This window comes from Pelobates fuscus, chromosome 1 (genome assembly GCF_036172605.1).
Source record: "Pelobates fuscus isolate aPelFus1 chromosome 1, aPelFus1.pri, whole genome shotgun sequence".
Lineage (NCBI taxonomy): Eukaryota > Metazoa > Chordata > Amphibia > Anura > Pelobatidae > Pelobates > Pelobates fuscus.
In genome coordinates this window covers 472,187,405-472,206,545 of record NC_086317.1, presented here as the reverse complement: position 1 = coordinate 472,206,545, position 19,141 = coordinate 472,187,405, and the positions used below count along the sequence as shown (strand labels likewise).

Genomic DNA, 19,141 nt, shown 5'->3' with positions numbered 1-19,141 from the left:
GGTGGATATTCTAGAAAAGTAACACCTGCGAAGGTGAAGCACAGCTTTCTGTAAACGTGGATCTCTAGGAAGGCCTACTACATTTCATTTTTTGATCATGGTATAAAACAAATTGTGAACACAAAAACTTTTCTTAAAAATATTTTTCTTTTAAATTATAACATGTTTTAATATAATATTACCATAACACAAGATGGAGACATTCCACTTGTTCACATATGGCATCATTCTAAATGTCATATGAATCTTGCATCTCCTCTGGCTCGATTACTCTTATTTTTACATAGTCTTCTACATTTGCTGAAGATTTGATCATTTTAGAAGCTTTTCTTTGTGTGTTAAGAGCACCAGGACGTTTTCTTTTCACGTCGCACTCATTATTGCAAAGGGAACAGATTGGTCGTAAAAGTCCGTCGTGGTCATCAATCTTGAAAATAGAGCAGGATGTGTGGACATACCTCCTACACACTGTGCATTCGTGGGTTTCAGGGCAGGTCTGGTTGCACACAACACAACACGGAAACATACTATCTCTTTGAGAAGTATTTCTTTCACCAATTTTAGTGGGAGCCTTTACATTTGTGGTGTAGTTCAAAACTTCACTTGTTTTTAGGTCTTGTTTTTTGGGACAGTATTTCAGTTGAGCTTCTGCTAATTCCAGATCTTCCTCAGTTTTAAGATTTTCAATTACATCTTTGGGTAAAGATGAAGACATCAATCCCATCTTTGGTTTGCACCCAAACATAGCTTCATAAGGACTTTTCTGTATACACGGGTGATAAGTCTTATTCTTCATCATTTGTATAAATTTTAGCCCTGGCGTCCAGTGAGCAGTATTGTTTGTTTTCATCCATGTGGCCAACATTTTTGACACATCCTGCTTCACTTGTTCTGCTGAATCTTCACTTTGACGTGGTGAACACCTTCCATTGACCATTTTTAGTTCTGGACACATTTTCGTGAGCTCTACTAAAACATTTTTGGAGAATTCACGTCCACTGTCTGACTGCAATATACTTGGTGCACCGATAGTAGTGAAAATGTCTAAAACGACATTTGCAACCTCTTCGGCACTCCTTGTTTTTAAAGGTCGTAAAAGAATAAATTTTGTTGAATGATCTTCATAATTTAAAATAAATTTGTATTCTGAATCAGGATTTGACTGCATATCAATTACATCCACCTGACATCTGGAATGAAGTTCAGAGGAGATTTTGGGGTTTGTGGCTAACGATCGACGCTGCACAGAGTGTTTTTGTTGGCACTGTTTACACAGTGTAAGATATGTCATGATGACTTCTTTCGTGATATTTGTATAGTGACCTTGTAGTTCCTTTTCCATTCTTGTACGTCCACCGTGACCAATGCGTAGATGAGTATCATGCAGAATGTCAAATAATTCTTCTTTGTATAGGAAATACCGAATTGTGGCTCCTTCTCCTTTTAGAGCCTCTATTAGTTTCTCTTCACCGTCAAGCAAGAGGATGTCATACCTTGCTAACCGGCGGTAGTCAACTGGCTCTTTTTTTTGTTTAACTTTTGCTAGCTTAACATCTCTTATGAGATCATAGTATTTTTGCTGAGAATATATTTTACTATTATTTGCCTTGGAATCCTGCAATTTAGTTAATTTTTCAAAGAAAAGTTCTTTCATTGTCTTGCCCTCTCCCTTAACCAGTTCAGAAGAATTAGGTGCTAGCGTTGAAACGGTTGGAGGAAACCTCAATGAGTATAGGTCTTCAAATCCAGAAGATGGACCCTGCAGCAAAAGAAAATATAACCATATGTTTTGTGTTAGATTGTAATAGATTGTATTGCACAGTTCATGGGCACAAATGTAATACAGAAGGTATTAAATCTCATTAAACAAAAAGGCAATTTTTCCCGTTATTACAACATAAACAATAATGACACTAAAAAGGTCATCAGATATGACCATTTGATTCAGTTATGTAGTAAACTTCTAGAATATAAAGCATTTATAGATATACTTCTAAAAATTTGTAGGGACTCTCCTCCGCTGAGTACTCCAAGATATATTCAGGAACAAGCAACACAATCCAATGGAGCAGCCAAACACAGTAAAATAATCCAGGAATCTCCCACCTCATCTCCAGCAACTGGACGACACTACCGTATATACTCGTGTATAAGTCGATCTCATGTATAAGTCGAGGGCAGTTTTGTGACCAACAATTGTGAAATATGCTATGCCTCGTGGATAAGTCGAGGGTAAAACTTGGGGCTATGAAATTCTGTGATTTTTAGAATTATATACACACTCATACAAACACACTCTGCATTATACACACACACACACTCATACAAACAATCTGCATTCTACACACACACTTATACAAACACACACACTCTGCATTATATACGCACACACTGTGTGTATATAATGCAGTGTGTGTGTGTGTTTGTATGAGTATGTGTAGAATGCAGATTGTTTGTATGAGTGTGTGTGTGTATAATGCAGAGTGTGTGTTTGTATGAGTGTGTGTGTATATAATGCAGAGTGTGTGTTTGTATGAGTGTGTGTAGAATGCAGATTGTTTGTATGAGTGTGTGTGTATATAATGCAGAGTGTGTGTGTTTGTACGAGTGTGTGTGTATATAATGCAGAGTGTGTGTGTTTGTACGAGTGTGTGTGTATATAATGCAGTGTGTGTTTGTTTGTATGAGTGTGTGTAGAATGCAGATTGTTTGTATGAGTGTGTGTGTACATAATGCAGAGTGTGTGTGTTTGTATGAGTGTGTGTAGAATGCAGATTGTTTGTACGAGTGTGTGTGTATATAATACAGTGTGTGTGTGTTTGTATGAGTGTGTGTAGAATGCAGATTGTTTGTATGAGTGTGTGTGTATATAATGCAGAGTGTGTGTTTGTATGAGTGTGTGTAGAATGCAGATTGTTTGTATGAGTGTGTGTGTATATAATGCAGAGTGTGTGTTTGTATGAGTGTGTGTAGAATGCAGATTGTTTGTATGAGTGTGTGTGTATATAATGCAGAGTGTGTGTTTGTATGAGTGTGTGTAGAATGCAGATTGTGTGTGTGTGTGTGTGTGTGTGTGTGTGAGAGTGAGAGAGAGAACTGGGTGGGAGGAGGGCATTTTTATTATACATTTTTTATTTTAAGTTTTTTATTTTATTTTAATATATATATATTCTTTTTGTATTTTTTTTTTTTTTTTTAATATTTGATTTAATTTTCGTCCCCCCTCCCTGCTTGTTAGCTTGCCAGGGAGGGGGGCTCTCACTCCCTGGTGGTCCAGTGTATGGGCTGTGTAGGAGGGGGGGCTGGCAGAGAGCATTAACTTACCTTCCTGCAGCTCCTGTCAGCTCCCTTCTCCTCCGTGCAGCTCCTCTGTCAGCTCCCACTGTAAGTCTCGCGAGAGCCGCGGCTCTCGCGAGACTTACAGTGGGAGCTGACAGAGGAGCTGCACGGAGGAGAAGGGAGCTGACAGGAGCTGCAGGAAGGTAAGTTAATGCTCTCTGCCAGCCCCCCAACAGGACCGCCGGGCTTGTAATGAGCCCGGCGGTCCTTGTCTGTATTATGGCAATGTAAGTTGCCATAATACAGACATTAACTCGAGTATAAGTCGAGTGAGGGTTTTTCAGCACAAAAAATGTGCTGAAAAACTCGACTTATACTCGAGTATATACGGTAAGCTCTGGGGGTATAACTGATTTTTATTGTCACATACACAGCTTTTATGCCATCTCCCATGCAAGGGCAGAAAATGCAAGGGTTTCAATCCCATAATCCTTTGTGTCAGAGATAATTGCCTGTGTAAACTCCTTCAATTTAATGATCTCTCAAGCACAAAAAATCCCAAAAATATCCCGTACCCCAAAAGTCCCCCAACCATACATAGGAACCCCACAAAAAGTATATTCACTGATAGCCCCAATCTGAGTGACCAACATATCCAAGAATCACTCAGATTGGTTTAGTTGAACGGGAACGGCATTGTGTGGAAAATTTGACTGGCCAGGCACGAAGTGGTAGACCAAAATAGTTCCCGGAGAATAGGTGCCCTGGCCGGTCTGTGTTCGTGAGGTTCCTGTGCGATACAAGGGAATCTCTTGCTTTCACGATACGAATGTTCCCCCTGTTCGGTACTTTATATTTCCCAAATACCTCTTGTGTAGGTGGTCGACAGTTTACCGGTGTTTGCACGAGTGCCAAGCCGAAAATAGTTCCAGGCACTCAACGACCAAGTACCGCTGCATTCGTTCAGGAGATAAGATGGCTGCCATTCTACCAGCCAAGTGTTCGGTTATACGAAATGGCGGCCACCCAGGAGAGCATTCATTAATTGTTTCCCTTCTGGTTTCACACTTAAGTGGTTGGTGTTAACGTTCTAATGGGGTACAGGGGTCCTTGTTCGGGAGACAAATGGATTCTGTTTGTATGAAGTCTCCCAAAGGGCCAAAGAAGAACCATACAAAATAACCCACAAAACACACAAAATAACAGGGGGAAAGATATGGACAGCCAATATATGGAATAAAAAGTAGCTTGCAAATGTCCATTCTGCTACAATATATTTTTATATTTATAAAAATGCCTCATTTTTTTAATGGCACTTTTTATATCTGTACATAGTCTCCCACTTTCCCATGCAACAACACAATAAGGATATGGGTGTGTGAACTGTTGAATAATTTAACTTTGTGTTTAAAAGGCTATATTAATAAGTAAAATCAACCCAGCCCTCAAGCACCCCCAGTCCAGGATTTAGGAATTACCCTGTTGTGTCTAGAAAGAAAAAAAAAAAACACTTTAGACACAACAGGGTAATTCCTAAATCCTGAACTGGTAGGGGGTACTTGAGGACTGGGTTGGGTACCACTTAGTAAAATGGAAATATAGCTAGTGATGCTGGTTGGGTATCAGTCGATATTTACTGAAGTTCTGTACCTGGTAATCCTGCATTCTATGATTATCCTCTTCAACATCATTCTGAGAAGGAAACATTTTATGGTCTCTATCGAGCTTCATTTTGCTAGTTGATCCATCTAGAAAAACAAAACCAAAGCAGCGGTGCTATATTGGGTGAGTTATAAAGCTATTATATAGAAATGTTATAGGTCACCACAGACCATACCTCATAACATTGGGAGCTAATGAACTGGGATAGCAAGAAGTATGGCCAACATGCTGTGTCTCTGGCATGTCCACACAAACATAGTGGTGTACCAGTCTGTTGTGCAAACATAAATACTCAGAGTAAGCTTAGCAAAGTGCAAGAACATTTAAATACATCCGAGATCTGCATGCAATTTCTGGGGACTTGTCCAATACAGGACAGGATTTCAAAATTAGACACTCCTATTGAATTCAGAGACTCACACAAAAACTAGGATACAAACGCTACAATCAATAAAAAAATGGGTTTATATTTTTGTCTGAAATCTGTCAAAACACTTATTTTTATTAAGTCGTTTTATGTAGAATATCGCTCCATGAGAGGAGGAAGTGACTAAAACGATTGAAGAGTTAAAAAAAGACAAACAGTGATATTTGGATGAACAAATTAAAAATACTATAAGTAAAAACCTTGTGCATTTTGAGAAGAATTATATATTTTTATACACGTGGGCTTATATCTCATAAGAATTTCTGACCTGGGCTAATCTCCGTAGGGATTTCCTCCTCCTTGCACGGCAGACTTAGTGACCCTTCTCCAGACTCCATCTGTGATACAATGTCAAAAAACGAAATACATGACTTGTGTAGCTTCATTATACTGACAGTTGTAGGAGCCAACAGTAATATTTAGCTATTGATCAATTAGAGATTAGAACTGCATTTCAACGGCAAGATCGTTAAAGTTTACAGTGTTATTTACTAAAGAGAGAAATGTTGGGAGTTCAAAGTCAATTTCAGATTTAAGGCTGAAATAGCCAAACCGGAAACGCAGGTGAAATGTTGCCGTTTGGCTATTTTGGCTCTGTTATCTACTAGGGATATACTTTGCATATTTTGCACAGACCCCCGATGGTGACATCTCTGCTTATACTTACCTGAATCTGTCCGCTAGCGCCTGCTTTGGGAAATGACAACATTTGGGAAGGAAGTTCTGCCTTTTGTCAAATTGTAATTTTACTGAAAGTCCCTATTTTGTCTTATGCTATCTTTTGACAGCGTTGGAATTTCAAAAACATTTTGTCTTTATGAAAAGTTTGTGAATACATTTTGTTCGTGACAGAATCACTTTCATTAAAATATTTACTTTGAATTCCTGACAATTGTCAGGAATAATTCTGCACCTATAGCCCACCACTTCTATGCACGCCAAAGGAGAAAGCAAAAAATCCTCCTTTAATGGAAACATTTTGGTATAACATGTGCAGGCTAAATAGCTACATTACATCCAAGTCCCTACTTCCCCCTGTGCTTGTTTCCGTAGCAGCAAGCATGAACAGTCGGGAGCTTGGGGGGGGGGGGGGGGGCACAGTGCACAGCTTCACTTGCAAAACTGTGAGCCAGGTTGTGTATAAACTAATAGCGCATGGCAAATGGCTGCTATCAGCTCTAAGAGCCAAGGTTTTAATTCATTTTCTGCAGCATTATTTCTACCTTTAGATTGTAAGTGTCACCTACTGTCCCCATGTGACATGTTTTGTTAGAATAAAATGTTTGTCTTGTTTACCTACTGTTCCGCTGTGGAAGTTACGTAGTAGTAAAGGTTCATGCTTTAAAAATAGTGTTCACTTTCTACCTGGGGTGTCTATCAAATATCTACAATAAAAATACCATGAATCCACACTGAATCAATATAAGAATATCAATTGCAGCTTTTCTTGGCTCTCATAAAGATGTTGTCATATGTAAATTTAAATAGTCGTTCGATTTATGGTCCGATGAATCCTCACTGACATCCTGAGATTCCATAAGGTTAGATCTTGTCTAGGTGACCACAGAGCCTTCCTGCAAGAATTCTCATAGAGATCACAATGTGAATCCCTATCACCACAAGATTCAATGAGATCCCACAGTATTAGATCTCACTGAGGTGTCTCACAACCTATTACCATTTATTCTGGTGCTGACTCAACCTGCTCCTTGTTCTGGTCTCTTTTTTCATTGCACTTACAATTTGTAGTGGGGTTTCTTTGTCAGCAGAAAAGTCAAAGAGTGCTCCGTACATTGCAAGGCTCAACTTGTGGATGAAAATGACTGTTAAAAGGACACTGTAAGCACCACAATAACTTTAGCTTTATGAAGCAGTTTTGGTGTACAGATCAGACCCCTGCAGTCTCACTGTTCCGTTCTCTGCCAATTAGGAGTTAAATCACTTTGGTTTCTGTTTACGCAGTCCTAACCACACCTGCCCTAGCTGTGACTGACACAGCCTGCATGAAAAAAACAAATGGTTCCATTTTCAATGAGAACTTACAGCTTGGTGGGTTTACTTCAGAGGTTTTTATCTCCTGCTCTGTAAATTGAACTTTAATCACACACAGGAAACGGTTGCCGTCTCTAGCAGGCTATTAACAGAGCAGGATATAATCAATTCTAGATTATTCTAAGGGAAGTTAGAAAAAAATAGACACTTTTTCAGGAAGTGTGGACGACTGTGTCAGTCATATCCAGGAGAGGTGTTACTAGGGCTGCATAAACAAAGTGATTTAACTCCTAAACAGCAAAGAATTCAGCAGCAGGGTCATGATCTCTACAACAAAACCAAATCATTAAGCTGAAGTTGTTTTGGTGCTAGAGTGTCCCTTTACTGTGAAGACTTCACGGACACACAGGCTGCAGTATGGTACCTCGTAATCACATGGTATCTGCTCATCTTCCTCCATACAGCATTTTGTATAATGCAATTCATGGCATCTTTCTGATAGAATGCGGATACTTGATCGATCTAGAAAACAAACACTGTATCAGTATATAAATCTAAAGTAACTGTACTACACATAGATTTTCTTTTGGCTAAACCTGTGTTGTGTTTTAATTTGTTTGATATCCATGACAGTAGAGTATTTTTGTGTTTAACCAAAATTCTGAAAGTTAAACGGCCTTCTTTGCTCATATTTACCAAGGATGCCAATATTAGTGGAGGGCACTCTATATATATATATATATACACTTTGTATTTTACTGACCAGAATACTGATCCAGCTGGTCTTCCTTTTTGCGAGGTCCTTTATGATAAGCCACAGGCCTCTCTGATAGCCTCTCCTTTCTTCCCATGTGTTCAGTATTTTTATCATCACAGCCTGTTTAGCACATGAGAACAACCATGTGACTCCGGTCATATGGTCAACACCCATCACACTCCCTACACTCTCTCACTTTTATAAAACCTTACCTACTTACCAAAAGAAAGCTGGGCTACTACTTGTAGATCGTTTCAGATACACTTCTCTCAAACGTTTACTATTCTACCAACTGAAGTATATTTCTAGGGTTTTTAGATATTTTAAGGGGAAAAAAAAGCGTTTACCATTATTTTTCTTTATCAAACACAGATTCAGAAAAACTAACCACACGTGCCTCATATGAACATTCCTGTACTGATAGTAAGAAAAGTAAAAAAACATTCGTAATGCTGAAATCTGAACTAAATCTCACTTATCTGACGCAGATTCAGCCTAGCTAAGTCTATGTCATCTCATTAAAGTGGTTATAGTGTCTGGAGTCCCCTGGCAATGTTTTTACATTCAGCATTAAACCACTTTTTAGTCCCCAGCAGCCCTTTCCCTCAGCACTGCTTGAGCTAATGAGGAAGCATTAGACTAAGAAGGATTAGGAGGCACGGATTGGCTGAGAGTGTCAGCTAGCTGCTTTCAGCCTATCACAGCAACCATTGCAGGTATGAATTGGTATAGTTACAAGGAAGTGTGTGATCTCTGCTGCAGCCATACCTCTGTGGGGGCGGAGCTATGGGAAGCCAGAGACAATTAGTCACTGTTAAACAGCTCAAAAGTGGTTTAACACTGAACGGAGGGACTGCGCCAGGGGACTCCAGACACTATAACCAATTCAAAGAGATTAACTGAATTACGTTTAAAGGAAAATACTATTACTGGTATCACAACAAGTTCCAAGATATGTCTGAATATGAGTTTTATAGACTCTTTATTTGATCAGCTTTTCTTTAATAATTTGGATTATTTACATTGATGTGACTGAGGTGGAAGCTCCTTCCTCCAGCCTCGGTGAGTTGCTGGCACAGCATTGTCTTTATAGTCTTTGAAGGCAGTTTTTGGACCAATTTACTGCCTCTCAGTGAGGGCCTGGTAAGACCTGTGCAATGAAGTGAACTTGTTTTTCAATTTCATCAAGTGACTGGCTAATGTTTGTGGTGATTCGGGAGATCGTTACCCTTCCAGAGTGATCTCGCTGAAACCCTGTCTGTTTGCTAAGACAATTGTTAGGTGTGGCAAACCTAGCCACTTCTGAACTATATTCATTGCAGGTTGTCCGTAGGCTGAATGTATAACGTGTCCCGTTGACTGTATGTGTATTGTACTGTGACCGTTCGCATGCTGGCAGCCGTATGCCGCCAGCATACAAAGCATTCGTACGACGAAACACGGCTATCCTGGCCATTCGCCGTACGAATGTGGACTCCCCAGGTAGACCACACATTCACAGGTCGTGTGGCACCAATTAACCGATTGCAACATTGTTGCAATCGGTAATTAAGGGCTCTCCTAGGTGGCCGTCGATCCACTACCGACCATGCGGCGGTCGGCCATCTTGGATCCTTTGTCTCTGCAGCGGTGTTCGGTCGTCGAGAGCCTGGAACTGAAAACGGCTACTCAGTGATCCGAACACCGCTGGACTTCCAGAGCGTTCGGGAGTACCGCGTTCGGTACATTATGTGTCCCGTACTTATTCGGTACTTTTAAACTCACCTTGATGTTTAAATGTATTATGTGCGGCGTTCGGTCAATTCAGCTGGGATCGGAGCGGTATTCTCACAAAGTGTGCGCCCCGACCCCAGCTATCTACCGAACGTTCGGTTATTCTAAAGTACCGAATATTACGGGAATTATGTATTTTAATGTCAATTGTCGGTTTTGCTGCACGAGGGGATAATCCACTTAATCGTCCATTTTAGTGGGAGTATCCTTCTCGTGCAGCGATGCCTGTTGGGAAAGTCACAATGCATGTTGGGAGAAATCCCCTGGAATATCTGTATGGAAACCCCTTGCATGGGGAACTGCATAAATACGCTGCTTGTGAATAAACCGAGTTAGTTGACTCCCAAACTGTGTTTCGTCCGGTTATTGGGAGGATTGGGGATATTGCCTTGCTTTCTACTCTGACTGTGGATTTCCTGAAGATACCAACGGATATCGTGGACTAATATACTGCATTCCGTTACAATTGGTGGCAAGCGACGGGATCCGAACCTTACAGCCGAAAAGCAGCGTTCGTGTAAACTAGAACTACCGAACAAGGAAAGCAAGGGCAATTCGTATGGAGATTGATTATACCATACTGAAACGACAGACTTTAAAAGAACTATTGGAAGCCAGGGGTAAGATAGCCAGCAACAAATCTAAGGCTGTGCTGATCGCAGAACTGATGGAGGGAGACCAAGCCCGCAGCGCTACACCCCCACCAGCCATGGAAGAGACCCCATTCCAAAAAGAGCTACGGACCAGGTTGGCGTTCCTACCACAACCACTACCGCTGGAAATAATGACCGTGATGATATCGGATGTACAGGATTATCTGATGGCAACCAGCACACCAGCAACACCGCCTAGGGCAGAGTCTGTTACTGCCTCCACCTACGGACAGGTAAAGCCCAAAGTCCCACATCACGCATTTAAAGCGTTTTGTGAAGAAAAGGACGAAATCGATGGGTATTTGCAGGACTTTGAGCGGCTGTGCGATTTGCACGATCTGGAACCCGCCACATGGGTGCCGCTGCTGGCAGGCAAATTATCGGGTAGGGCAGCTGAAGCCTACCGTGCTGTACCCCGAGAGGACAGCAAAGATTACCCTAAGGTAAAGAGGGCGATCTTAGAGAGGTATGCTATTACCCCAGAGGCGTACCGGCGGAAATTCCGGGGCTTGCGCAAGCCTGAGAAAGATTCACATGCAGAATGGGCGCACAAGCTGGACCAAGCCTCACTAGGCTGGATACAGGCCAGCAACGCTACAAACATGGAGGAGTTGAGGCAGTTAATGCTGCTGGAACAGTTTTTTAATGGTTTGTCCCCGGAAGCACAAGAATGGGTGAGGGACCGTAAACCACTCACCCTACCCGAAGCCGCTAAATTGGCGGATCAGCATTTTGATGCCAGGAGGCATCACGGTGCCCAAAATAAGACTCTCCCTCGGATTACAGGGACACCCAATAATTTTACCCCTACCAGCCCCACCGTACCCCTGCACCGGCCAGCACTGAATACTCCACCACCCCCCTCCCGATACAACGGCCGGGCTAACATTCAGTGTCACACCTGCAAACAGTGGGGGCACATTTCTCGAGAGTGCACCCAAAACAGGAGCCGGCAAGCTTGGAATCAAGTGCGACAAAATTTGGCACCCAGGGCTGCTGCGCACCATTACCAGGTAGCCCCCGCCACCCAAGAATTGCTGAGTGCTCAAATTGAGGAGCCTCTAGGGGTGCTGCATGAGGTAATGTCGGTCCGGGCCACCGACAACCGACAACATCACCGTCAGCTAGTAACCCTGGAGGGGAAGGAGGTACAAGGGCTCCGGGATTCAGGAGCCACTCTAACTTTGGTTGCACCACATTTGGTACCAGGCGCAACCCACACTGGCGGCTCAGTGGCAGTACGGGTGGCAGGGGGAGCAGTATACCGGCTACCCACTGCCAAGGTTCATTTGGATTGGGGTGTGGGAGAGGGAACTGTGGAAGTGGGGCTGATGCAGAATTTACCTGCAGATGTTGTGCTGGGGAATGACTTGGGCCAAATGACTTCCGCTTTTATTCCCCAGGCTCCGTACCAGGAGGCACACCCCGTAACCACCCGACAACAGGCTCGCACCACGGCTACACCGATACACTCTGAGGCTCAGGTAAGAGACCCTGTTCCCCAACTGACCCCCATGTCCTGGGATACCCCGACGACTTTTGCGACCGAAGTCCAGACCGATCCCACCCTCCAAGTATATAGGGACCGGGCCCAAACAGACCAAGCAGGGCTAGAGGGGGAGCGGTTCATCTGGGAGAAAGAGTTGCTATACCGTGTCACGGCAAAAGATGTGGGGGGGTCTGTCACCTTAACTAATAAACAGCTAGTGGTACCCCAGAAATATAGACAGGAGCTGCTGAGAATTGCGCATGACATTCCCTTGTCAGGACACCTAGGGATGACCCGTACCCGATACCGTTTGACCCATGCCTTCTTCTGGCCCGGGATCTCTCAGGATGTGCGCCAGTATTGCACCTCCTGCGACGTCTGCCAGCGTGTAGGTAAACGAGGGGATCGCCACAAGGCCAGGCTATGTCCCCTACCCATCATTGCAGAACCCTTCAGCCGAGTAGCGGTGGATATCGTAGGGCCCTTGCCAAAACCCAGTCCCTCTGGCAAAAGGTATATCCTAACTATAGTGGACTACGCCACCAGGTACCCCGAAGCTGTAGCTCTCTCTAATATCCACGCTGAGACCGTAGCGGAAGCCTTAATGAAGGTATTTTCCCGAGTAGGGTTTCCCCAAGAGATCATCTCAGACCGAGGTACCCAATTTACGGCCGAAGTTACCCAACATCTGTGGAAGGTGTGTGGCATTAAGCCAATAGTTAATTCCGCCTACCACCCCCAGTCCAATGGGCTATGTGAGCGGTTCAACGGGACGCTGAAGCAGATGCTTCGGACGTTCGGGGAGACCCACAAAGACTGGGAGAGGTTTCTGCCTCACTTACTCTTTGCTTATAGAGAGGTTCCCCAGGAGTCAACAGGATTCTCCCCGTTTGAGCTACTATTTGGGAGGAGGGTGCGGGGACCCTTGAATTTGATTAGGGAACACTGGGAGGGGGAGAGCCCCACTAACGAAACCCCTATCATATCATACGTCCTGGAGTTCAGGGACCGTCTGGAGGCGCTAACTCAGGCTGTACACACCAACCTCCAAGCGGCCCAGCAACGCCAGCGACGCTGGTACGATAGAGGAGCCAGGGACCGCAGCTTTCAGGTGGGACAGAAGGTCTTGATCTTAAAGCCCGTCCGCACCGATAAGCTGCAGGCCATCTGGCAAGGCCCATACCAGGTAGTGGAGCAGCGATGCGACACTACCTATGTGATCGGCCCCTGCTCAGGGGTAGGGAAGAGACGCATGCTCCACGTGAACATGCTCAAACCCTACCATGAGAGGATCGAGGATGTGACGGCAATCTGTGCCTCCTCCTTAGAGGATCAGGAGAACCTACCCTTACCTGACCTACTAGAACCCGAGGAACAGATAGAGCCTTCCCGGGGAGTCCAGCTGGGGGAGCGGCTAAGCCCCCAGGAGCGTGCCCAGGTACAGGCGCTGATTGTAGCCAAAGGGACTACCTTCTCCAATTTACCTGGGTACACTCCGTTAGCCACCCACCGAGTAGAGACCCCGGGACAGCTACCTATGCGCCAGGCTCCATATAGGGTTCCGGAATCAGTCCGTACCCATATGAAAGCCGAACTAGACGAAATGCTGCAGCTAGGGGTTATCGAACCCTCCGATAGCCCCTGGGCATCGCCGGTAGTCCTGGTACCTAAAAAGGATGGCACCACCCGATTCTGTGTCGACTACCGGAGGCTAAATGACAAAACGGTGTCTGATGCCTACCCGATGCCCCGGATAGACGAGCTGTTAGATAAGATGGCACGGGGCCAGTACCTCACTACCATTGATTTGTGTAAGGGGTACTGGCAGATTCCTCTAGCCGATGACGCCATCCCCAAGTCGGCGTTTGTCACCCCGTTTGGCCTGTACCAATTCAAGGTCATGCCTTTCGGGATGAAAAACGCTCCGGCTACCTTTCAGCGGATGGTAGATAGGCTACTGGACGGTTTTCAGGAGTATGCCTGTGCCTATCTAGATGACATAGCCATCTTTAGCCAGACCTGGGAAGACCACCTACACCACATCGGGGCGATCCTAGATCGCATTGGGGAGGCTGGGTTAACCCTAAAACCTAGCAAGTGCCACATAGGTATGGCCGAGGTACAGTATCTGGGCCACCGTGTAGGATGTGGGCAGCAGAGGCCTGAGCCAGCTAAGATTGAGGCCGTAGCAAAGTGGCCTACCCCCAGGACTAAGACCCAGGTGCTGGCGTTCTTAGGGACGGCAGGCTATTACAGGAAGTTTGTCCCCGACTATAGCACCCTGGCCAAACCCCTAACGGACCTGACCAAAAAGAACCTTCCCCGACTGGTTGTCTGGGCCCCAGAGTGTGAGCAGGCATTCCAACAACTCAAGACTGCTCTCACTAATGCTCCTGTGTTAACTGCTCCTGATCCAACTAAAAGATTTCTTGTTCACACCGACGCTTCCATGTTTGGATTGGGGGCAGTACTGAGCCAAGTGGGAGCCGATGGCGGAGAACACCCCGTAGCCTATCTAAGCCGCAAGCTACTACCCCGGGAAGTGAGCTACGCCGCCATCGAGAAAGAATGCCTGGCCGTGGTGTGGGCCCTTAAAAAGTTGCAGCCATATCTGTACGGACAACCTTTTTCCTTACTCACAGATCACAACCCGTTAGTGTGGCTAAACCGTGTGTCTGGAGACAATGCCAGGCTGCTGCGCTGGAGCTTGGCGCTGCAGCCCTTTGACTTTACTATCCATTACCGGCCAGGAAAACAAAACGGTAACGCTGACGGGTTATCCAGACAGACTGAACTCGAGAAGTGATCTGTGAGTACTCTCCCGGACATCCCCAAGCCGATCCGTTGGGATCAGACTGTGTATGCCGGCTTGGTTCTGGGGGAGCATTGTGGCAAACCTAGCCACTTCTGAACTATATTCATTGCAGGTTGTCCGTAGGCTGAATGTATAACGTGTCCCGTTGACTGTATGTGTATTGTACTGTGACCGTTCGCATGCTGGCAGCCGTATGCCGCCAGCATACAAAGCATTCGTACGACGAAACACGGCTATCCTGGCCATTCGCCGTACGAATGTGGACTCCCCAGGTAGACCACACATTCACAGGTCGTGTGGCACCAATTAACCGATTGCAACATTGTTGCAATCGGTAATTAAGGGCTCTCCTAGGTGGCCGTCGATCCACTACCGACCATGCGGCGGTCGGCCATCTTGGATCCTTTGTCTCTGCAGCGGTGTTCGGTCGTCGAGAGCCTGGAACTGAAAACGGCTACTCAGTGATCCGAACACCGCTGGACTTCCAGAGCGTTCGGGAGTACCGCGTTCGGTACATTATGTGTCCCGTACTTATTCGGTACTTTTAAACTCACCTTGATGTTTAAATGTATTATGTGCGGCGTTCGGTCAATTCAGCTGGGATCGGAGCGGTATTCTCACAAAGTGTGCGCCCCGACCCCAGCTATCTACCGAACGTTCGGTTATTCTAAAGTACCGAATATTACGGGAATTATGTATTTTAATGTCAATTGTCGGTTTTGCTGCACGAGGGGATAATCCACTTAATCGTCCATTTTAGTGGGAGTATCCTTCTCGTGCAGCGATGCCTGTTGGGAAAGTCACAATGCATGTTGGGAGAAATCCCCTGGAATATCTGTATGGAAACCCCTTGCATGGGGAACTGCATAAATACGCTGCTTGTGAATAAACCGAGTTAGTTGACTCCCAAACTGTGTTTCGTCCGGTTATTGGGAGGATTGGGGATATTGCCTTGCTTTCTACTCTGACTGTGGATTTCCTGAAGATACCAACGGATATCGTGGACTAATATACTGCATTCCGTTACATTAGGTATATTGGTTTCTGATGTCAGGAAAGAACACGCAATGTAAAGAACAGATTCTGATTGTTAAACTAGGGACCAGCCCTCTTGTTCTCATTTCACGACACACGTACCTCTGCCAGCCATGTTTTCATTTGGTAGATTTTTGAAATTGCAAATTGTCTTTCTGCTTCTCCGCTGATATCAATATTGAGAACAGCTCTGTATAAATCCATCTTAGTTAATACTTTTTATTTCATTGTCTTCATGGGAGGCTTGTATTTCTCAATTCTATAACTAACTGATTATATAGGACTGGCACGTGTTCGTTCCTGGTCTCAGAAGATTATCTCAGGCTGACAGCCGATTAACCTCACTGCACTTTTCTCAAGATGTTCAGAGAACTCAGTCTCGTCCTCACAAACCTCAGCTCTGCGATTCCCAGCAGGGATGACATTACCTTTCATCTTTCCAAAGTCAATAAAATAACTACCATTACATTAGGCAGCAGCATCTGGAAGGACGTTGTATATTTCTATTATTATGCAGGCAGGTTTATCAAGCTACAACAACATTACTTAAAAATAAAAGTTATCTGTGTTCTACAGTACCCAACATTAATCACTGGTTAGGTTTAGTTTGCCATTTTATTCGTACTTTAACTAATATTGAATAATTGATGTTATTCTACGTTGTGTCTCTGTACAGTACTTGCCATATGGAATTTGTTCTGTTAATATCCTAGTAACCCATTGTGGTGATGACAGGAACACAATAAAATAAATAATATAATAGGACTATATAGCTTTAATTTGGGGTTTATATCTCACCTGAACTGATCTGTGAAGGACCTCTCTTATCCTTACACTGTGGATGAAACACACTCTCACCTCGTTCCATCTGAGATACAAAAAAATGTGTACATTAGTTTCCCTACGCATTTCAACACAAAAAAGTCACATGGGACCGTACAAGTTTCTATATATGACAGATGATACAATAACAATGCAAAAATAAAGGTGTGAATTTATTTTCTCTGAAAAGCCAGTGTTTACTGCAAAAAGCCTGCAGGACCTGACTATACTCACCAGAACAATTACATTAAGCTGTAGTTGTTCTGGTGACTACATTGTCTCTTTAAAAGATTTAAAAACTTTGCGAGACGTGTGAGTTGTAAGTACAACGTGGGACTTCTGTACAAGTCCCTCCACCAGATTAAGTAGGTTATTGTCAGTGTTTGGAACAGTTACAGTACAAAACATATATATTTTTTCCCTGAAGGTACAGCTATATGAATAAAATTGGTAATATAATGACAGAATTTACGATTTCACTGATTTTGATTGGATAACTCACACTAGTGTCTGACATTCACTCCCTGACCATGAAATGCCACAGGGCATCACACAAGGCTGCAAAGAGCCCTCAAAGTCCTGTCCTCTAATCCACTTCCATTACAAATATCATAATTTAACTTGTCACTCTTTAAGATTTGCTGCAAAGCATAATGGTCTCATGCATATGGAAACGTCCTCCTGATGCCTTGACTACAAAATAGATTCCTTAGTTGCATCTTCTAGCCTGATGACGAGTCCTTTTCGCAGATGGGATTTACCAGAAGTCTATAGGCAAACCCCAGACTTGCAAGGAACACAGAGATCCATCTTCTGATCCACTACCCTATGCAACAGCCTGAGTTAAAAGTTATCCAGCCCCAGACTTGCAAGCAACACAGAGATCCATCTGCTGATCCACTGCCCTATGCAACAGCCTGAGATAAACATTATCCAGCCCCAGACTTGCAAGCAACACAGATATCCATCTGCTGTCCCACTGCCCTATGCAACAGCCTGAGATAAACGTTATCCAGCCCCAGACTTGCAGGCAACACAGAGTTGTTTAATGGTTTTATTTTTCTACATGCATACCTCGGTCTTATCTTTGTGATGTTTCCCTTTGTTTTACTTGAATAATCCTCACCTAAAATGTCCATGGATGCATCTCCCCCATTCCTTTGCTTTTTGCAGGCCAATCTGACCCCAATATATCTCTCTCCCACGGCCTTAGTTAAACGTTGTCCAGCCCAAGACTTGTGCATGCACAAATCAAACAAAACTGGCTAAGGCCCAATTGTTGTGAAAATGTTAACAATAACATATCAAACCCAAGTAACATACAAACCCCCACAATCCACTCCCAACCCTCCACTGTCAAAATGGACAACCAAACCCTGCAACACCCCCTAGATGTAGCAAATGCCTTTAATAATTATTTAGTTCTATGTGTCACAACCCTGATTGCTAAGATAATGAGTTACAGTTGTTCTCAGACATCAAATGCAGATCAGGTTCTGCTAAATTTGCACAATCCTCATATAGAGAAATTACAATTTAGACTTGTGCCTGTTAGTGTCATTAATAAACATCTTTATCACTTAAAAAAGAAAAAAACAAATCCCAGCAATGCTGTTGAAGCTCAGTGCGCCGGCAATTGCTAAACCTGTTACTACCCTTATCAATGAACCCCTGGTATCTGGATACAAACCCAAACTTTGGAAGACTGTGAGAGTAGTGCCTATCCATAAAAGTGGTGACAACACTTTGGTATCTAACTATCGTCCAATATCATTGCTCCCAGTATTGTCAAAAATCATAGTCAAATGCATTCACACGTAACTTATACGTATATTATCAACAATCAAACAATCTGACTCCTGATCAATCAAACTTTCGTCTAAATGACTCACCAACGACTGCCCTTTTATAAGTTTGCAAAGACATCCAAACTGGCATGGAACAAGGAGATTAACTTTGCCAAGGCCTTTGACACGCTAGACCATGGCATTCTTTTGCAAGAACTTAAAAACTCAGGAATTGGTGATCGTCGGCTAACCTGGTTTCGATCATATATATCAGATCGATTGCGATATGGGTCCGTTTCTGATAGCGCTTCCCTCCCTCTTCCAGTCCCCTGGGGTGTTCCCAAAGGCTTCATACTTGGCCCTCTGCTATTCACATTATTTATAAATGACGTCTGCAAATCCTCAACTGTACACGTGTATGCAGATGACACTTATCTCCGCCAATAAACCCAATCTACCGGAGCTTGAGGCTGTGCTCCAAGAACAGTTCACAGAGTTAGAAAAGTGGATCGCAGATGACAAACTCTTCCTAAACACTGACAAAACTGTTACAATTATCTTTGGAACTGTACGTAAATTAAAACAACTACAAAATCCCTTTTTACTATAAACCATGCTGGCTTTTCCTCTGACTTCTTCAGGGTACCAAT

At 43.8% G+C, this 19,141-nt stretch overlaps 1 protein-coding gene across 1 annotated transcript in view; it reads right to left on the bottom strand.

Moving 5' to 3' along the window:
• Positions 1 to 229: 229 nt before the first annotated feature.
• LOC134572688 (SCAN domain-containing protein 3-like) overlaps positions 230 to 19,141 on the bottom strand; it is a 49,379-nt gene continuing 30,467 nt past the window's right edge. Inside the window, exons 7-12 of the mRNA XM_063431799.1 lie at positions 16,681 to 16,750; positions 8,124 to 8,237; positions 7,785 to 7,882; positions 5,637 to 5,706; positions 4,930 to 5,027; positions 230 to 1,759 (exon numbers count right to left, since the gene is read on the bottom strand). Coding sequence (XP_063287869.1) covers positions 230 to 1,759; positions 4,930 to 5,027; positions 5,637 to 5,706; positions 7,785 to 7,882; positions 8,124 to 8,237; positions 16,681 to 16,750 — 1,980 coding nt within the window. The remainder of the gene's footprint in view (positions 1,760 to 4,929; positions 5,028 to 5,636; positions 5,707 to 7,784; positions 7,883 to 8,123; positions 8,238 to 16,680; positions 16,751 to 19,141) is intronic.